General features: G+C 41.6%; 1 protein-coding gene across 9 annotated transcripts in view; it reads right to left on the bottom strand.

The window, feature by feature from the left end:
* The window catches only part of Fut10 (fucosyltransferase 10), a 143480-nt gene that overhangs the window by 68213 nt on the left and 54209 nt on the right, over positions 1–21058 (bottom strand). For 8 of the 9 annotated variants that reach the window (XR_002822359.1, XR_002822358.1, XM_023721999.1 and 5 more), the window contains exons 2-3: positions 14645–14996; positions 8782–9076 (exon numbers count right to left, since the gene is read on the bottom strand). Coding sequence is in view for 7 of the 9 variants with exons in the window: in XM_023721999.1 (XP_023577767.1) it covers positions 8782–9076; positions 14645–14725 (376 nt within the window). In the remaining 2 variants the exon portion in view is untranslated. Of the gene's footprint in view, positions 1–8781; positions 9077–14644; positions 14997–17147; positions 17224–21058 lie in introns of those variants that run through there. The other variant, XM_023722000.1, reaches the window with a different exon arrangement.

Here is a 21058-nt window from a genome sequence, read left to right as displayed (position 1 = left end):
GTCTTAACTGACCTTGGAAGGCTAAGACCAAAATGTTGGCTTTCCTTGTGTCCCTCCTTTTTCTCTAATTTTTGGCCTGCAAACTTAGGTTGTTAACCCTCCAGAAGAGAAGTTTATTGTTATTTTTAAAAAAAAAGGAGAAAAAAACAATGTTTTAGGACAAAGCATCATTCACTATTGAGCTGTAGAAATAGAAACCACATTCTGCTTAGACAGAATAAATTTAACTGAATGAATAAGTTACTATAAGTTCTTTAAGTAAGGAGAAACAAGAGTTTTAAAACAAAAAAGAAGGCCACATCTTCCAGCAAGGGAGCTACAGAGAGAACCAGGGGATTGGGAGTCTCAGCTTTATCTGCATTCAACCAAATGTCTCCTGTCCAACTTTCCAGCTCCAATTACTACCAGTGTTATCACAGACAACTGAGTTAGGTAAAAATATGCTAGGGAGTCAGAGAGGACTGGGCCCTCAGGAGAGATAGTGCAGAGATGGAAAGTCATCACAACTGTGGCCAGAGGCTCAGCTGCTGGAGGCCAAGTCTCAAGATAAAGACAGAATAACCAGGTCTAAGATAAGTGGTAATACATGTTCTAAAGAAGCATAGACAGACATCAGTCACCTTGGCGGCTGACCAAGACCGTGAGTCTCGTGCCCTCTTGGAAAATCTCTTGACCGCAACTTATATCCTTGTTGCTTGATCATAGCAGTAGCCTTCACTGTGCCTATGTGGTTCTGCTCTATAAAACTCCCCCTGAGAAATGGTGTCCTCAGCCACTCACTTGGAGCCTTTCCTGCTTCTCAGAAGCTGTATCTCTTCCCCTCAAAAAACATTTACTACTTTTAACTCCAAAAAAAAAGACTCTTATTGGGAAAAAAAATCATAAACCTGTAAAATCAACATAATTTTTTAAAAAGATATATAATGACTATGAATGCTTTTCTCCTACAATGATTAAATAATAATTTCATTAGTAAAATGGAGTCTCAGGAATTTATATTCCTGTTTTTAGATGTTGAAAGTTTGGGGCAAGCTAAGGAGATAGCTTGGCAGTCTAAGTGCCTGCCTGGCAAGCACAAAGACCCTGGTTCTATCCCCAGTACTGCCTGCTGTGCCAGCCACCAAAACAGGGCGTGGTGGCGCAGGCCTGTAATCCCAGCACTGGGGAGGCTGACGCAGAATGATCACTATGAGACTGAACTACGTAGTAAGATCCTGTACCAAATAAATAAGTAAATGATATTTTTAAAAAATTAAAAAAGAAAAGAGAAAGTTTGGGGCGGTAAATTATACAACTGCTTACCAATTACAAACAAATTTTAATCACATGCAACTGAAATATAGCAACCAAATGTTTGGACGTCAAATTTAGGATGCCCATCTCAGGAAAGTAACATACACAGATCCTAATAACCTGAAGGATTAAATACATACACACGTCTGTAGATACAGAATATTTAGTGGTCAATCATTTACTGATTTTCCACCTGCCAGAAAGGAAAAGAATGGCTGCATTTACAGTTTTCATGGACCACAGGTGGAGAGGTTAAAGAAATGTCTGAGTGGCTGAGGAGTCAAATAAACAAACTCAGCTAATTTTTCTGTCTGAACACCTTCATACATGAAAGCAGATGCCAGCAAGCCATTGGCATGACAAGAACCCTGTCCTCCCCGCACCTCCCAGGTCTCCGCTGGCTTCTTCCCCGCAGCCCCAGCCTCATCGGGGGCACGACCACACCCACGGCTCCCACACCTCTCTACTTCTGCTCCCACGCTCCAGTCTGTTCTCCACGGAGAAACCCGAGGGTTTTTTTTGTTGTTTTGTTTTGTTTTGGTGGAACCAGGGATTGAACTCAGGACCTTGTGCTTGCCAGGGAAGCACTTATTCTACTGAGCCATCTCCCCAGCCCAACCCGGAGGGTTTTTGAAACACACAGCAGAACCAAGCACAAGCAAATGCAGACCACGCTACCCTTGCTTAAAGGCTCCTGACGTTGCCTGACAGCATGCTGAACAGTTCAAACCTCCTGGGGCTGCGAGTGTAGCTCGGCGACAGCGCGTTTCCCGTGCATGCGTGAGACACTGAGTTCAGTCCTCACCGCTGGGAATAGCAGACTCCTTCCTTGGTGAGATGAAGCCCTTGATGGCCTTGCTGACCTCCCACGCGGCTCTCACCCATACCCCACACACTCAGCTTCCAAGCGGTCCCCATCTTCACCAACTGAGCCCTGATGTTCTATGACCAGCAGTGAAAAAAACCTGTTCCTGTCTGGCAGCATCCTGTTTATATAATCCCTAAGCTCCACGCATAAAGTAAAGTTATAATAACCACAGCACCTGACACAGGCTACAAACATAATAAACATTTCTTAGACACAAGTTCTATGAGATGTGATTGAAATATATAGTGAATGTTTAAATTTAAAAAAATGTTTAAAAAAAAACACATATACACACAACACACACACACACACACACACACACACACACACTCAGTGGCGCTGGGGAGATAGCTTGGGGAGGGCCAGAGGGTAGCATTCTAGTTCTTCCAGATGTCCAGGTCAGCATTTACAATTCAAAAATATCTTAAGGTTCTAGTTCTTGATTTTCCATTTCAGATAATACCCATTTCTCGCTGTTTTAGAAGACACAGATTTAACCGTTTCTTGCCATCCGCTGCCCCACTCTGGTGTTGTCCCCCCTCATTCATTTTGTGTTGTCTATATCCAGCGTGTTCATTATTACAAATATAACTGTTGTTTACTCGGTGTCAAACCAGTGCGTTAGGATTGTATCTCCTGTCTGGAAAATTTGCTTTAGCCTACCTCCAGCTTCACAACCCGCTTCTCAAACTAGTCTCTTAGGTGGATGAGTTGATGCAATCTGACTTCAACAGAAGAGGCGCAACATGAGTGAGTCTGGAGAGGCTTCCAGGGAGGAGAAATGGGCAAGGAAAATGTGCCATTACTACATAATGGAGCACTACTCTGCCATAAAAAGAGTAAATATCAGTCATGTTAAAGTGAAATATAGCAGACACACAAGTTTAAATAGCTTATTATTTCTCTTACAGAAGGAACCCAAAGTATAAATAACTTTAAAAAAATAAATAAAAGATCAACAACAGGAAAAAGAGAGACAGATTTTTTGCACAGGGAATTTGGAGATGGCGGAAGTAAGAAAGTAGGGAAGAGGGGCCAGGGAAATGGCTCAGTAGAATAAGCGCTTCTCTGGCAAGCGCAAGGGCCTGAGTTCAATCCCCAGTTCTGCCAAAAAAGAAAAGAAAGAAAGAGATAAGGGAATGAAAAGAACTAAGATATGTGAAGTACATGCACCTCCTTCCTGTGACAATGCACACATGCACTGCAACATGTCCTAATAAATAAATTTTTTTAAAAAGCATCTAGGTCTGTGCTCCCATGGAAGCCTTTTCCACATGTTTATCACCTTACCTGCCACACTGTACATAAAGTGACAGTGAATCACACCCAACCGAAGCAAAATAGGCTGCAACACCACAGCCCCCAAGTGGCTGCACTGACTTCCCAGGGCTCAGCACCAGATATGTGGCACCCATGCTGAGGGGCCTGCTCTATCAGTAACTGAAGTACATTTTCTTCTTTTCCAAAACCTAAAGAATCAATTTGTATTTTCTTGCCTCTTTTCCATATATTTGCTAAAAATATAAGTTGAATTATATTATCTTATACTTCTCCATTAGGAAAAGTTTGAGTTCCTACCACCCATGTAAATAATCTAGGTCAAGCCTTTTAACTTGGTGTTAATAGTTTCCTCTTCAATAAAACATATCTCATTAATTTCTACCTATGAGGCTGTTTTGAAAACAAATGGGATCACTTTTAACAATGATGCAGGAACAAAGAGCCTAGCCAGAAGGCTGGGGAGACACACCATGGCTTCCATCAGCACCTTGGGGGTCCAACTCCAGCTGCACTATAATCCGGCCTGGAAGAAAACCAATTACACCCCCTTCCTATCCATAACCTCCAGGCTCCATCCAGGGGAGCCATATTCCTGAACAAGTTCGATACACCACTAACTCACTGCCCCTTCATGTACCTTGTCTACAAAAACTTCCATTTAGAAACTAACTAAGATATTAGAACAGAACCAAACTTCTGAACAAATAGACTTAATAGATGTCTACAGAATGCCGCACCCCACAGCATCACGACACACAGCCTTCTCAGCTGCACATGGAACATTCCCCAAAACAGATCACATGCTAACCCATAGAACATGCTTAAGTGAATGCAAAGGAATTAAAATGCATATTAATGCATATTATCAGTCCATAGTTCAATGAAATTGGAAATCAGTGGCAAAAGAAGCCACAGGAAGGGCTGGCCAAATAGCTCATTGGATTAAAGCACCTGCAAGCAGGTGTTGGGATCAGGGGTTGGATCCCCGGGTATTCGATCCCGGGGCATTCCGTGGCAGCCTCGTCCCTGGGGCATGCTGAGATGGTGACTGAGACTGGATGTGGTGGCATGCACCTGTAATCCCAGCACTTGGAAGCCTGAAAACAGGAGGATCACTATAAGTCTGATCTGTGTAGTGAGACCCTTGTAGACTCTGTACTAACTACACACAAAAATAATAATAATAATAATAATAATAATAATAAAATGGAAACATTAAATTTGCTAGAAGATAGAATAGGCAGAACTCCTGATGAGTTTGGTGTAGGTAAAGACTCTATGAATAAAACTCCGATCACCCAGGAACTATCACAAAGAATCAACAACTGAGATCTCATCTTATTAAAAAGCTTTTGCACAGCAAAAGAAACCACCACAGAGTGAAGAGACAATCCACAAGGTGGGAAAAAAATGTTTCCTAGGTGTTCCTCAGTCAAAGCATTACTATCGAGAACACAGAAAAACCTCAAAAAAATCAGGACCCCCAAATCTAAAGATGCAATTCTAACATGAGCATCTTAGATGAATATGCACATCTCAGAGGAAGAAGTACAAACAGCAAATAAATATATGAAAAAATGTTCAACATCACTGTTCATTCGAGAGATGCAAATGAAAACAACACTGAGATCCCACCTCACCCTGGAAAGATGGCTATCATCAAGAAATCAACCAGTAACAATTGCTGCAGGGGCTGTGGGGGCAAAGTAACCGTTCTCCACTGCTGGTGGAAGTGTCGATTGTTGCAACTGCTACGGAAATCAGAGTGGAGAGTCCTCAAACAACTAGGACTACTGTTGCTACTTTACCCTGCTATTCCCTTCCTAGGTATCTTCCCAAAAGAATTAAAAGCGTGATACCACAGTGACATATGTATACCTATGTTTCTAGTGGAACGGTTTGTAATGGCCAAATCTTGGAAACAAGCCAAGTGCCCATCAACTGGTAAACGGATACAGAAGATGTGGTTTTTTCTAACACAAAAGAGTACTACTCTGCTATAAAGAAGAGCACACTTGAGACATTTCTAGCTAAATGGATGCATCTCGAGCCCATACCCTTTTTTTTTTAAAAGAGAGTACAGAAGAGTCCATACTCCTAAGTGAAATAAATCAGACACACATGTGCAAATATTGACTACATTGTTTCTCCAGTGTGAGAAACTGAAAGTGTAAATAAAGACCAAAATGTCTTTTGAGACAGAAGGAAAAATGCTCAAATGGGGGGAGGGAGAAAGGGAAGAAGGAAAAAAGTAAAGGCAAAGAATGAGAAAAGAAAGAAAAATAGAAACAGAGCTTTTGTAAATGAGGACAGGAGGAGTTGAAGGAAGAGTAGGGAGTTGGGGGAGAAAAAGAAGGAGAGGAAGAAGAAGAAGAAAAAATAAATAAACTATCTAAAACCTAAGCAGCCTATCCTACTTCCCTTGCCACCATAGGTGCTTGCTGTCCTGCATGGAGAAAGCTTTCATGGCAACTATTTTAAAACTCAGGGCAATGTTTGGAAACCACTAGGGATGGCTTCAGAGACTAACTGCATGAGCCTTGATTTAAAAATATTTTTTCTTTCCTGATTGCTTGATTTTTCTTTGTGAAACTTGCCACTGTAACTAAATAATTTGCATTTCTCAAATGGCTCAACCTGGACATAGTACTCACTGTATTTCACTGCTAAAATCTTCATTAGCTGCAGAAATTGTATTTTTTTTTATTTTAAAGAGACAAAACAAATAAGAACAAAGACAAGCAGCCTAAAACAATATATACGGTACAGAATTTCAAAATAAGAATAGAAAATTAACAATGGTTGCTATATTTTGTTATTATCGTGAATGACTCCTTCCTAGGAAGACCTGAAAAAGCTGGCCACAAAGGTAACAAACAAAAGTTTGGAACTCACATAATGCTTTGAGTTTCATTTCCCTGTAATTAGGTCAGCGTTAGACACCTCAATCACTTTTCCTGCTTTTTTTCAATTCCGCTTGCACCAGAGCCCTGTGCGCAGTTTTAGTGACCTACTTAATAAGAATGTGGACCCTGAAGACAAAAAAGTATGCTGGCTCCCCACCCAGCTCTGCTCTTGACTGCTGGAATCCCCATCAGGCCTCCCTCACCTAAGCCTCAAGCTTTCTACATTTACAAAGAAAGGACTAGACTCTCAGTTGCTCTGCAGCTCTAAGACTCAGAATATTCCTGAATATCTCCCATGTACAAAAGCAGTGTGTTACATACACAGGAATGCAGGAGATGTAAAGATGAATTTATGCCACCCTATAGAATATACTAGGAAAGAGATGGCCATACAGTACAAAATTAAATGCCATAGTTAACTTATATATCTGATCTATTTGTGACTGGCATTGTACTTGGCATACAGTGGATGTTCCCATTAAATAACATACATACCTACAGATATTCAGAGCAGAGAGGTTTCACCCAATGGAGAGGGTAGAGAATAGTTGTTTCATAGGTGTTACATCAGAGCTAACCTTTAAAAGGCTATTCAACATTCAGTGACTTCCCAACATCATCCTCTAATTGGAGGCAAAGCCATAACCCAACATTCAAGGTCCTCCATGGTCTGATTCCTATATATCCTTCAACCGTTACCCCTTCCTTAGTCAAAACTATGCTGTACCCAACCAATGTCCTTCACTACTCCAGCTTGATTTTTAAACATAAGGTTCAGTTGGTAGAATCAAATGGATTAAGCTTAGAAATCAGGCTGGAGTCAGACTTCAGAGCCCTAAGTGTCCTATCAATAAAAATGGCGCGCACCCAGTTCTCACAAGAGTCACTGAGAGTTTCATGTGTACTTTGGACCTGAGATATTCTATTGACACATCAGTGTGCTAGGAATTTGGTTGAAGATGAGTCCATCCCTGAGGAAAACACTGACTCTTGGTATGATGATGAAATTAAGTGCAGGCACATGTAGAGACGGGGAGTCCTGGAATAGTCACCAAGCTAAATATTGTTCTGTAGGCCTCCTGGCAACCATACATATTGAGTTCCCAGCACAATAAAAAGTAGTAGAACCAAAGCAAAGTCATAACTACTAAATTTGCAAAATGATGAAAAAAAGAACAGTCCATACTTTCTCAGAGAAAGGAGAAGACAGCAAAACATCACACTGTGCAAAATAATGTGCATGAATGAGTGTGAGTGTGAGTGTGAGTGTCCCCAAGGGAGATATGAGCCCAACTTGGTTTTTCCTCTAGCAGCAACTGATACTCCTGTACAAGAGATTTCTGAAAATAACATCCACAACATACTTTGCTTGCTCTAACAGCGATAGGTTCAATGATAATGAAACTCTCCTTACTTTTCCATTTTTGCTGTGAACCATGACAATTTCCTTGGGCCTACTCAATAGGAAACTAGAAGCAAAATCAAGTTTGACTTCCATTTTCTCTCTTCACTCTCAATCTTAGGTCAAATCACTTCTCAGTTCTGTATGTAGTTATGTTAATCATTTAGGGAGGGCCTACCTAAAAGTTGGCAGAACAATGTTAATTAGCCCAGTGTTTATATCTATTCTTTCTTAGTCGGAATTGAGAACACCAAGTAGAAGACATCGAGGGACATTCAGTTATGCCTTGAAGTCTCCAGCCATTCTCATGAACCTGGGGTTCATTTCATGAAAATGAGACCACCCCTCAGCCAGAATATTCCAGAACTATGACACTGGGACTGAGATTCTCATCAGTAGGGCCCCAGCCTACCAGCCAAGCCTTGAAAGACTTTCTACCAAATCTCAGTATCCGTGTGCTTCCTCCAGCTGCCTAAGCTAGACTCCTTCCACGACTGCTGGCCTTCATTACAAGTGACATTTTGAATACATCTCAGCAGTACACTGAGCACTACCCACTATACTGCATATCAAATTCAGTAAGCACAACACCCTACTGTGAAGATATGAGAAAGAAATCTCTCCTCTTTTCCATAAGTACTTAAGTGACCTGGCCAACCACGTCTACGTTGGGCAGGCTTGTTTAATTGGTTGTGCTGGGTATTTTTGGTTTAGCTTGCTTTTTTTGGTTGAGACTGAATCCTGTTATATAGTTCAGGCTGGCTTTGAACTTGCTAGATAGCCCAGGCTGGCCTCGAACTCATGGAAATCCTCCTGCTTCTGCCTCCCAGGTGCTGGGATATCAGGCAAATGCCAAGTTTGTTTAGTTTTTGTATCTGCTAAATGCTCAGGCCTCCCTCAGAGCAAACACAGGAAAGCAAATGTGCCAAAGTGTCTCCCGGGGAAGTCCAACATTTCCTTCCCAGGAGACAAGCAGGATCAGAGCTTTGGAGTCAGCTGAGAGCAAAGGGAAAGGAACGATGTCTACTCACCATAGAAGAGGAATGCTTTGGTCATGGGATGATGCAGATAGGTCCGGTTGATGGTGAAGAAACAAGCATCGGCTCCACACTGGCCCAGCCGTCCAGTTTCCCCAGTGAGTGGGGACCACCAGAGCATGATGGGGTGGTCACCAACTTCCAACTTTTTCTTCCCATTCAAGGTCAGTGCTTCTTTCTTAAGGAATACATTGAGACGATTAGACCCTTCTTCCACCGTGTTATGTCCATCTTGCAAATGGGAATTTTTAAACTTCTTCCTTTCAAATTTGCCCAGCTCAACCACAACCTGAAAGTTAAAGACAGTCATTATTAGAATTCTTCTGGCAGCCTCCCAGTCATCATGCCCGCTGAGCATCCTGTGCACTTTGTGTTATAGTTCTAGCAAACTGCCACAGAGTTCTTAATCTGAAACAACCAACACTCATTGTACAGTTCTGGGGGTCAGAATTTGGAAATGGGATTCACAGAGCTGGTATCAAAGGGCCACACTTCTTTCTCGAGATTCCAGGGGAGAATCACTTGCTTGAATTTTCTATCCTTGAGAGGCTGGCCACAAGAGTTGGCCTGTGGCCACTTCCTCCACATTCCTCCACCTTCAAAGACAGGCTTTCTCAGACTGTCTAACCCCTCTCTGTCCATAGCCAGGGAAAGGTTTCTACTCTCACTGATTCACATGATTACATGGAGCCACTCTGAATTGGTCAGGATAATTTCCATAAAAGAATACCCAAGTTCAGGAATTTTTTAAAAAAATTTATAATTTTACTAGTACATGTTTGTAAAATATGGTTACATTCAGCATGGGGAGGTGGTGCATGTACAGAGCACATCTTTTTTTTTTTTTAACTTCTCCTCTCTCTGCCCCTTCTAAGCCAAGTAATTTATAGAGACATATTTCTTACAGTTCTGGAGGCTGGGAAGTCAAAGGCTAAGGGGTCCAAGAGAAGTGAAGAAGCCCAGACTCATCTTTCTATCAGGAGCCCCTCCAGAGACAACTTTTGCACTCCCACAGTCATGGCCTTAATCTACGCACGAGGGCACAGTGGCCTAATTACCTTGTCAAGGTCTCACCTTTCTACACTGTTGCACTGGGGACACGGTATGTCAGAAACATAAACTCTGAGGGACACACTCACATCAAAGTCATGTTCTGCCTCACATATGTGGCATTAACCCCATCTGCAAAGTCCCTTCTGCCATGTAAGTGACATATTCATAGGTCTAGAGATTATGGCAAAATGTTCCAACAGGGATGCTTAATAATTCTACTACATGCTTATAACACACATCCCCCTTCATAAGTAAATATAGTATCCAGAAAAGGTTTTGTCCTTTGATATCTATGATAAATGAGCTATTACTTGTCTACTACAAAAAACTGTATCTAGGACCAGGCGTGATGGCACACACCTGTAATCCCAGCACTCCCAGAGACTGAACAGGACTGCCACAAGTTTGAGGCCAGGCTTAACTGCAGAGCAAAACCCTGACTTAAAAAGAGCTCCCCCCAAAAAAACATTTGCATCTATACTGAACATGTGCAGATGTTTTTCCTTAACATTATTCCTTAAATGATACAATGAATTATTTACGTAGCACTTACATTGTACTAAGTACTATGACCAATCCAGAGATACTATACAAGGAGAATGTGATAGATTGTGTGCACATATTATGCCACTTTACAGCACAAACGTGGGGATCTGCATATTCTGGTAAATGGAGAATCAAGCCCCTAGGCCATGTTGGCTGAACCTGTGGCATGGGTGGTACTGTGTTTTTCTTTTAGGCCAAGAGATGTTAATGTAAGAGTTGCTTTTTCTAAACTAAAACCTCAGTATTCAGGTTTAATTACAATGTTGGCACTTTATGATAAATAAGTGTGTTTGGGGTTGAAGTGTGGCAATCAGTCTCTGAAAGGTTCCCCATCACTGCTAAGCCCTCCAAGGACAACCAGTAGCTCCTCCTCCACCAGCCCAAGAGAACATTAACTGTACAGCCCTACTCTTAGAAACCTGGGGCCAAGCCTTTTCCATGTGTGACTCCCCAAGGGGTAAGGAGAGAGCCACAAGCCACTATGGCAACAATAGAGTCTGTGACTTCCTGTAGAAAGTCCCTAACTGTCACCAGATTCTCAAAAGTACCCAAGGTCTATAAAAATACTAAGAACCACTGAGTGAAAACCAATTAGCAGTACTCCTACAGGAGTAAGAAATTATATTTGCTTTTGAAAAATCATGGATCACCTCCGACACCACAGTCTGCATTAAAACAAAGGAATAGTCTTAAAAACTAGTCAAACTCTTGCCAACAGCTTTCTCAGCACTTCCATAATATATAAAGGTGGGTTTTCCCCAGAAGATTGATGGAACAGAGTTGACTTATAACCCCAAACCATCTTCATTTGACCTTCCCCTGCCAATTATCAGAAACTTAAAACAAAAGGCTTTTATTTTTTTTTAGTATTTATTTATTTATTGTGTGTGTGTGTGTGTGTGTGGCCAGCTCAGCCCACCAGTGGGCAGGGCTGGCTGGCATGTGGTGCTGGGGGATTGAACCGCGGTCCCTGTGTTTTGCTTAGCTTAGCTTGTTCTAAGTAGGTGCTTTAGACCACTGAGCTGTCTCACCAGCCCCAAAAGGCTTTTAAAAACTGTAACTTCAAAGGTAACATTTGTTCCACACTTCTGATCAATGTCTCCTATGTGAAGTTTAAGTTCCCTTCAAATAAAAAAGACTGTGTGTTATGGTTTGTACCTAGATGTCACCCCAAAACCTCATTCAGTCATGGGGTAGCTTCTAGAGTTTGCAATTAATTCCTTTTTTTAGATTTTTTGTTTTGTTGTGTTTTTTTGTTTGGTTTTGGGTGGTTTTTTTGTTGTTGTTGTTTTTGGGGTTTTTTTGTATTTTGTGCAGGGTCTCACTATGCAACTCAGACTTGTAGTGATCCTCCTGTTTCCAGCCTCCCCAGTGCTGGCATTACAGGTACATCGCACCATGCCCAGACTCATCTGGTCCAGCACGCCCAGGGGAGGGAGCTGGCACAGTATGTGGCACCAGAGATCCCACCCCAGACCCTGCACTTGCCTAAGCAGGTGTTTAGCTCTCTGAGCTCTCTCTCCGGCCCTTTGCAATTAATTCTTGATCCAATGCTGGGATTATAGATGTGAGTGCTACACTTGTCCTGGAGCAGATAATCTGCATCTGGATGTAAGGAGGGGAAAGAAGCTACCTCGCTACCACAGCTGCAGCTCCTCTCCTTACTTTTTGTTGTCTTCCACCACCATGAATGGTTGCCCTCTGCCATGTTCCACTCTGCCTTGGAGCCAGCTGGGTATGGACTGAAACCTCCACTGTGAGCTAAAGAAACCTTTCCTTCCTTCATGTTGAGTGTTGAACATTTTGTCCCAGCAAGGACAGAAAAGTAACTGAGACACTGAGTTATGAACACATTTTTTCTGCTCAACAGCTTTTTAAAATATACTTATCCACAGATACCACTGCCAATTATAAGAAATATAGGGGTAGACTGAAGAAAATATTGAAGCCATAAAGATAAAATCAGCTAAAACTACAATACAGATAATTCAAAGGACAACGAAATCCATTTTTTATTCCAAGCAATCCATGACATCAAACAAAAGGTAGGGCAAAAGAAATTTACAAAAGAAAATCAAAACTTGAGATACAGCAACCATAGGTAATGTGTAGAATTTGTTTATTACAGATTCAAACTATTCTATTATAAAAAGGCTTTAAGACAACGGGGAAAATTTTAACTTACCCAAGATATAAAAGTTATTGAGTAATTACTGTTAATTTTGTTGGGTAAGAGATTAATGATGTCATTACATGAAAATTTAAATGTTTCTATATGTTACAAAATCATACTAACATATGTGCAGGTGAAATTCAATGTCTAGGATTTACTCTGAAAAACTTCAAAATTCATGAACATTTGTGCAACTAAAGAATAAAATTCAAAAATACAGATAAATATATTAGACACCCAAAGAATTTATAGAAACTATATACAAAATAAAGTTAAAAGTAATGAAAAACAATCTAAGAAGAATGATTTCCTCCAGAGAATAATCCTTCAGCTTAATATTAGGTAACCACTACATTTGCATGTTTAGGTTACCATTAGCTAAGTAATTTATGCTAGATAAGTATTGGGGGTTGAGTGGTATATGCCCTATATTCATATGCTAAGGTCCTAACTCTTAATACCTTAGCATGTGGCTATATTTGAAGGCTGGGTCTTAAAATATGTTATTGAGATCATGAAAGCCATAATCCAGTATACGTAGGTCCTCATAAAAAAGGGACATTTCAACACGGACAAGTACAGACAGAGGACAGTGTAGCCACAAAAGAGAAGAGGCCCATCCATAAGTCAAGGAGAGGAAGGGGGACCTCAGAAGAAACCACCAGCTAACACCTTGATGTGGACTCCTCAACCTCCAAAACTGTGAGAACATGAATGTCTCGTGTTCATGCCACCCACCCCACAGTACTTCATTAGGACAGTCTTAGAAGCTAATAGAGGATTCTCAACGTGATTTACTTTTTAAATTTATCTTTTCTTTATCCTACTTATTGTGGCAAGTCATTTTTTCCACCTCCTCCATGAACCATAAAGAACAGGTGTGGCTCTGAGTGCAGGAGACTCTTTTTGCACTAGTGTTTTCAAGGAATTTTATGATAACGTCACCACCATGCGGAACACTGAAGCACTGCATGTGCCAGTGAGGACCAAGAAACCTACTGCTGGAAGAACCGAAACTGGGCCAGTTTACGGTTCAGCTCCGAGAGTCACACTGATTTCTCATGCTTTGGAAACTTACACCTGACAGGCACCTCAAAAACACAGACATTTATTCTGACATCAACAAGGCAACCCTTGGCTTAGACACAGGCATTCTTCAGAGCTGGATAAGGTGACAGCAAATGCCCAGGAAGATCAAAGCACCCCTGAAATGACTTTGAGAGAGAAGCAGTCATCTGCGGTCCCTTCTGCACAGCAGGCCCTGGGCATCTCCAAGAAGGACAAAGAAGCAGGCAAATGTCTCCTCTGACCGGATTCCCAACCTGCTCAATGAACATTCACTCCATCCTGATCAGAATAAGGGAGCTGATGCAGAGTTCCAAGACCAGAGAACACGTTAGCTTCCATCAGTCCCACACCTGAACTACTCACATCTACACATCATCTGAAAAGTCCTACAGATACTAAAATGAACAGAGGAAAAAATATAGCATATATTCAAAATTTACTATAAGCATATATCATATCCATATGATATTACAAATATATCTTTATCACCATGGAATTTTATTTTAATCTTACATTAGTAAACAAATTAAATACTTACTATGAGAACTAAGTAGGAAGATGAGAGAAAGGCTTCAGTTCATTCACCCTTGACCATCCTTGACCCAATAACAAAGGTCAAGAAACTTCTGTACTTATTACACTACATAGAATAACTTCCGGGTACTATTCTAGAAGAGTCCCTGCTTCTTCAAAACTGTCACTTTCAGAAGCAGTAATATGAGACTCTGAGGGAGCCACCCAGCATTAAGCCAGAAAGATAAAATGCAGTTTTTGTCTCAGTAAAACCAGCTGTGGAGTCACAAACTGACACCATCACTCAATGACTTTTTTGTATTTGACACACTTATTCAATTTGACGTGTTTAAAAAGACTGTTTTTTCTTACTTTACACTTCAGAAAGTCCCTGACCCTGAAGGATTAAGCAAAACAGTAATGTACTTGAAGTTTTATAAGAATGGAAGTGGGAAGATAACAGCCCGGAATGAATCCACACTACACAATCCAAACCCTTGGTACCTGGAGTGTAGCAAGCAGAAAGACAGTAGCTGTCATGCACAGGCAGGATGCCAAAAGCTTCCTCCTCTGAAGGCGCACCATGCTGCCCGTCCTCGGGTGACTGACAGAGGGCTGGCCCAGCTACCAGGTGTCCTCGCGTCAGCCCATAGCCCGAGACGACTTCATGTGGAGGAACCATCTGGGTGCCAATTTCCTGCACTGCCATTCCTGCTGGGACCTGGTCTCCATGAAGGACTGAGATCTGAAGCGCCAAGTGGGCCTGGTGCGGCATCAAGAGGGAACAGCATGCAGTCCTGCTAAGCCATCATCAGAACAGCCGGAGATTCTTCAGGCAAGAAGACATCAATAAATTCTGTAACAAATAAATAGATGATCATTGAGCCATGTTGCATAAGACTGAGTAAATGTGGTCTTACAGGGCTGGCATGTAGGAACATACAAGTTTTAAACTTTGGGGATCACAGAGTCCTAGAACCTCACTCATAGGTAAAGGAAATGGAGATAGGGTAGTGAAGTGATTTCCCTGAAGCCACCCAACCCAGGAGAGTATGCCAACTCTACAGGCAGGACCCAAAACCTACAATTTTATTTCCATATAATTTTTTCTGGCATCAGAAGATTCAATTCCACAAGTCATTTATGTGAACCTGCTTCCTTCTATCTAAGTTTCAAAGGAGCAGAAAAGTCAAATAGGAATCACCAGGACCAGAGGCTGCAGTGCAGCTCAGTGGCAAAGCTCTTACCCAGCATATTCCAGGTTTAAACCAAGCTCTACAAGAAAAGGAAGAAAAAAAGGACCAGGACCATCCACCTTCCCCCATAAAAATTAAGGAAATGGTAAAGTGAGGGCTCAGACTTTGAACAAAAGTAGATCATGATCAACTGCCACAATGTACCCAAGAAAAACGGCTTCAGCCACAACACAGAGAAATACAATTATTCATTTTTGTTAATTCTATAACGCCAGTGCAATAAAGCAGGAGCTTGTTTGGCCAACATGACTAGAATTTCATGTATCTGAAACAGATAACCCTTTAAAGAAATTTTTGAAAGGCGCTGAATGGTTCCACAGGATACATTTTACTCCCAAGATTCCATACAGCCAGCATCGCAGGAAAAGTAGAATTCACAGTGGGGCAAAAGTGAACTGCTGCACAGTGTACCAAAGGCCCGGTTCTAGGCCAGAGCCACATGTCCTTGGAATGGAAAATTGAAAGACATAATTAGGACTCTAAAAGTGATATAGCACTCTGGTGAAAGAAATGGATTTTAAAAGTGTGCTCTGGTTGGGGAAGATAGCTCAGTGGTCTAAGTACCTGCTTGGCAAGCACAAGGACCCAAGTTCAAACCACAGTACCACATGCCATGCTGACCCCAAAACCCAGGACATGCAGTGCTGCCCTAAAACCGGGCATAGTGGTGCATGCCTGTAATGCCAACACTAGGGAGTTTGAGACAGGAGGATCAATGTGAATCTAAGCTGCGCAGCAAGACCCCATACTAAACGATTAAATAAATAAATGACTTTCTTTTTATTTAAAAGTGTGCTCCTCTCTTGTAGCTCTGATTTACTTTCAAATCATGAGGCTGAGCTGGGGAGATAGCTCAGTGGAATAAGTGCTTGCCTGGCAAGCGCAAGGTTCTGAGTTCAATCCTTGGCACCACAAAAAAATAAAAATAAAAATAAAAAGTCCATGATGCTTCTCCTTAAACACCACAATGACTCTTGCTCTCAGAAATTACCAAATGTGTATTTTCTTCTTCAATCTATGGAATTACCAAACTATGGTAACCATAAGAATGGGCTTGAAAGATTTAAATCTCAGTCCCAAAATGGCTTAACCTACCTTCTCCATAATACAATTTCCAAAACAGATAAGAATAGCACCTAATCAGAGTTAGTAAAAAGCACTATAAGGTTGTCAAAGACCTACTTCAGGTCATGGCACATAAGAAATGCCTAATGAGCTGGGATTACAGGCATGAGCCACCATGCCTGTCTCAATTGTCGTCTTAGCACGCCCCGGGGGCAGGGCCGGCACAGCAGGCCCAGGGATCAAATCCCCAGCTCCTGCACCTGCTTGTAGGCACTTTATTCCAATGAATTATTTGGCTAGCTCTTTGTATTATTCTTTCATTGAGATATGATTTTTTAATGTAGTTAGTACAGGGTCTACAGGGTCTCACTATGTAGATTGGAGTCGTAGTAATCCTCCTGTTTTCAGCCTCCCAAGCACTGGGATTACAGGCATGTGCTGTAATCAAGTGCTGTCTTAGCACGCCCCAGGGGTGGGGCCAGCAGGGCTCATGGTGCCAGGGATCAAACCCCTGCTCCTTGTACTCTGCCTAAGCAGGCACTTTACAGTCACTGAGCTATCTGGCCAGCCCTGAAATATGATTTTTATACCTTAAGGTACAAAATGCAGTTGAATTTACATAAAATGTTGCTCATGAACTGGAACTTCAAATGAAAAATGACAAAAGGAAGTCTTTAAGTACTTACTGAGTGACATATTATGAGTGTCCTAAGTACACAGCATGCATGAGCTCGTCCCATCGTCCCATGAAGCAGGAGCTGCTATCCTCATCTTTAGTGGTGAAAAAATGAAATTTTAAGACAGTAAAGTAACTCTTCCAAGAGCTTAACTGTTTTTAGTTTGGGTTCCTTGAAGTTCAAGGCAGTGCAGGAGGTGCTTTTTGTTTATTAGTACGTGTTTGTAGCACATAATGATTGCATTCATCATGGCAAACTGGTACATACACATAACATCTCAATTCTTTTTTTGCAAGAACTTAACTGAAAAGCACTAACCAAAACCATGTGACTCTGAAGTTTATGTATTCTTATGCATTCTTTTCTATTTCTAAACATTAACGTAAAATTCCCATCAGATAATGTGGACACTCATAGATAAGCTATGTGAATCACAAGTAGGAGGGGGGAAAGGTCTGTGTAGAACAGATGTCAGTTGAAATATCAGAGAAAAAAGATGCACAAATGTGCAAGACGCTGAAATGAAACTTAACTTCCACATAGTAGGTTATGGCCACTATCATCCATATAAAATGCATAACCCACTGGAACCCAATTTCAGTTTTCTCACTTATATATAACATCAATTTGGACACACTGCTACATCTTCTTAAGTCTCAGTTTATTTGTAGTAAATAATGAATGTTAACTCATTATTTTTCCTTTGCACAACAGAAAGTCATCAAATACTTTTTAATGTGCAGAAGCAATCTAATCCCCCAGTAAGGAGTACAGCTATAACACAGCTGTAATTAATGCAACCCAGATTAAGTAATGAAGTATTACCACCTTAACTGAGAATTTAATTATATCATTTAAAAAAGATTTTTAGACCTACCATTCTACTTATTTTACTTGTAATTGTTTTATAAATTAGACAAAATAGGCATTATTATTCAGACTTCAGGAAACAGAGCCTCAGCAAGTTTAAGTAATTTGCATATGATCACATTTTTTTAAGGTTTCTGCCAGAAATCAGGTCACCTAATTCTAAGATTGGTAGAAAGGAAAGAGATGGCAGAACAGGGACAGGCTTTTCAGAGCACAAAAAGTTAGGGCCAAAGGAAAACAAAAGCTGGAGAATCTGAGGATAGAGATTTCGGTATTTTTACCACTACCACAGAACTCAAGTCAATTGTAGGGCCTTTTAAAGATCTTTATATGGCTATATCATCTCGATTGAAGAATTCAAAGCTATGGATTTCCTTGCATCCAGAAAATCTCATCTTAGGTTATATTCACAAAGCCAAAACTGTAGTGTAGCTCAGGGATCAAGCAGTGACTGAATACCCATTAAAAAAGAGTAGCTCTTAGATTGTATTTGAATTTATAACATGCACCAACATGTATTTACAACAGAACATTCTATCTAGCATATGATATTAATTTCCTGTCACCCAGACAGCAGCCCCCTCCTCTGGTGGGACAAATGGCCTTGCAGAGAGCACCATGACAATAAGCAGGGTCCAGCCCAATGGTACTCCAAGAGGGAAGCTCATTCAGTTCCACCATTGCTTGCAGGATGAATCCAAGAGGCAACGCCCTAGAATATTCCCTTCTGAGTCACAGTGATATGTTATGAACTCTTGCTAACCAGCCCTCTCCCCACCCCCAGGACCTGGGCTTTGGCCATGGTCACGCAGCCAGGAGTGAGCACTGCCTGGGAATGGCCACCTGCTCCCTGGAGTGGGGCTTGGAGCTGAGGGAGTTTACCTCATGCTCTGAAAGTGCTCTCACCAAAACCAGCAGTACTGCCACCCTAAAAACAATTCCCAATTTCTGACTTTACATCATGATGAATGAAATAGGAGACTGAGCAATGCAAGAAAGCTCACAGACTAAGCTGCCACCTTCAAGGGTGCAGAACCAGTTGGAGACATAGGTCAAGAGTACAGGAAACAACCAAGAGATGATTACTTCCCCGGGGTCTTGATGCACAATGAGAAACCAACTGAGGCCAGCACATGGCACAAGAGCTTCCCAACACAGGTGGTGTCTCTCCTCTCCTCTTCATGTGAGCAGGAAAGGTGAGGCCAAAGACAGGGAGCTCTAGGAAAGCTTTGTTGCTCCACTGTCCTCTAGGAATTGGGGAGATAACTGGTTTAATAAGAAACTCTATTGCCTGAGCTAATGATAACGCCAGGGAGGGTTTTCAGAAGGAATGTAGCTAATAATCAAATTTAAATTATTCACATTAAGGGGTAACTTCTCAGATAGTCTTGACTCTTCCAAATGGTGTCACTTTATAATGTACAAATCTTCAGACCAAGGTTTGCAGTCTTGGAAAAAGAAGAGGTTGGCAGGGTGATGGAGAGATGCCTTAGGCTTAGAACCACTCTTCCCACACATTTAACTGTCACAGCATTCTTTAATATCATTCGTTTTTTCCTGCCCTGCTACTCTCAACGTCCAAGGCTGATGCTCTTCCCTTGCCGAGTTTCTTTTGTTCGCCATTCTGCTATACAGAGATATGCCTAGAATGTGATTGGACATCTCACCTCTGATTGAAATCTTTTCATAGCTTCCCCAAAATCTCAAGATCAAAGCTAAAGATCAAACTCTGTTAGCTTCCAAAATTGCCAAGTGAGGCCTATCCTATTTGTCTAGCTTTCTTTCCTGGTTTCCTGCTCAGAGTCCATGCCTGTTAATCCTGGAATGCAGCTTCCTATCCTGCGCTCTCTGCCTGGAGACCTCTTTCCTTGTTCTAATCACCCTGACCTTCCAGGTTGCTTCAGAAACCCTATCCCTCCCCATGACCGAGTCAATCTGCAAATTCACATCATCCTGCATATAACTCTACTGCAACAATGGAAAGAAAGCAAGAAGCTGGAGAATCTGAGGACACATTGAGGGGCAGCATACTGAGGACTAAACCTAGGGCTTTCATAGTGAGCTACGTACCTTTAACTTTTGACACAGGGTCCCACTGAGTCAGTAAGTTGCCTGAGCACAACTCAAACTTTCAGTCCCACTGTCTCAACCTAACAGAAATCTGGGCTTGAGAAGGGCACTGCCACCCTTAGTTTTCAGGAAACTTTCCACAGCTTCTTCACCGGGTGCACAGAAAACAACTATGGAATATCACAACCAGCCTACTTGTTAATTTGTTGAAGACTCCTGTCCATCCTAGGACATTTGATGAACATGGGACAATGGTTCCATTCACCACTTTTACCCAATTTTCTTTCTTAATATGTACTTGCATTAGTATGTTTCACATTGTTTTATCATGGATTTCTTATCCTGCGGGCATTAATTGTTCCATAAAGAGGGCTTGGGTAAAAGATTTCTATTTGGAAAGGTCATTCTCTTCAATTAAGCACATATTTCAAGCAAGACCATTCATAGTGACTTAGGATTGCTTATAATGGGGCTGGGCACATGCTGTAGCCCCAGCACCATGCACTTCTGTTACAAGAGTGAGGGGAAGCCATTCCCAAAGCCTTAGCTTCTAGACAGGGTCCAAAGCACTCAGTTGTGCGATGTTAATTCACACAAGCTCACACTGGTGGAAAGGCCCAAATGAAAGCACAAATTTAAGTGGGAGGTGGGAGTACAAGACTATGGAGTTTATGTTTGACACTATAAACTACAGCTGCTTCTCCAGAGGCAGAGATTCTTCATCTTTGTTTTTATTGTGAGGTCTTCTAATCAGGATTCTTCCTCCAAGAAAGACTTACGAGTTACTTTGTAGCAATTTTCCTATCTAGTAGATCTAAATTAAAGTCCCTCATTTATTATTATTATTTAAATAATCATGAATGAGAGACCCAGTCCTAGCCCAGATCCAGTGAGTGTGTGGAGAGCTTCCTGCTAACCTGCGCCAGCGGGACCAGTCCCAGCCCAGGCGCAGCATGGGCCGGACCCTCTCCCACCCCCTC

Source organism: Octodon degus, unplaced genomic scaffold (genome assembly GCF_000260255.1).
Source record: "Octodon degus isolate 3935 unplaced genomic scaffold, OctDeg1.0 scaffold00088, whole genome shotgun sequence".
NCBI lineage: Eukaryota > Metazoa > Chordata > Mammalia > Rodentia > Octodontidae > Octodon > Octodon degus.
Note: the sequence above shows the minus strand (reverse complement) of the source record. Positions and strands in the feature narration are given on the sequence as shown.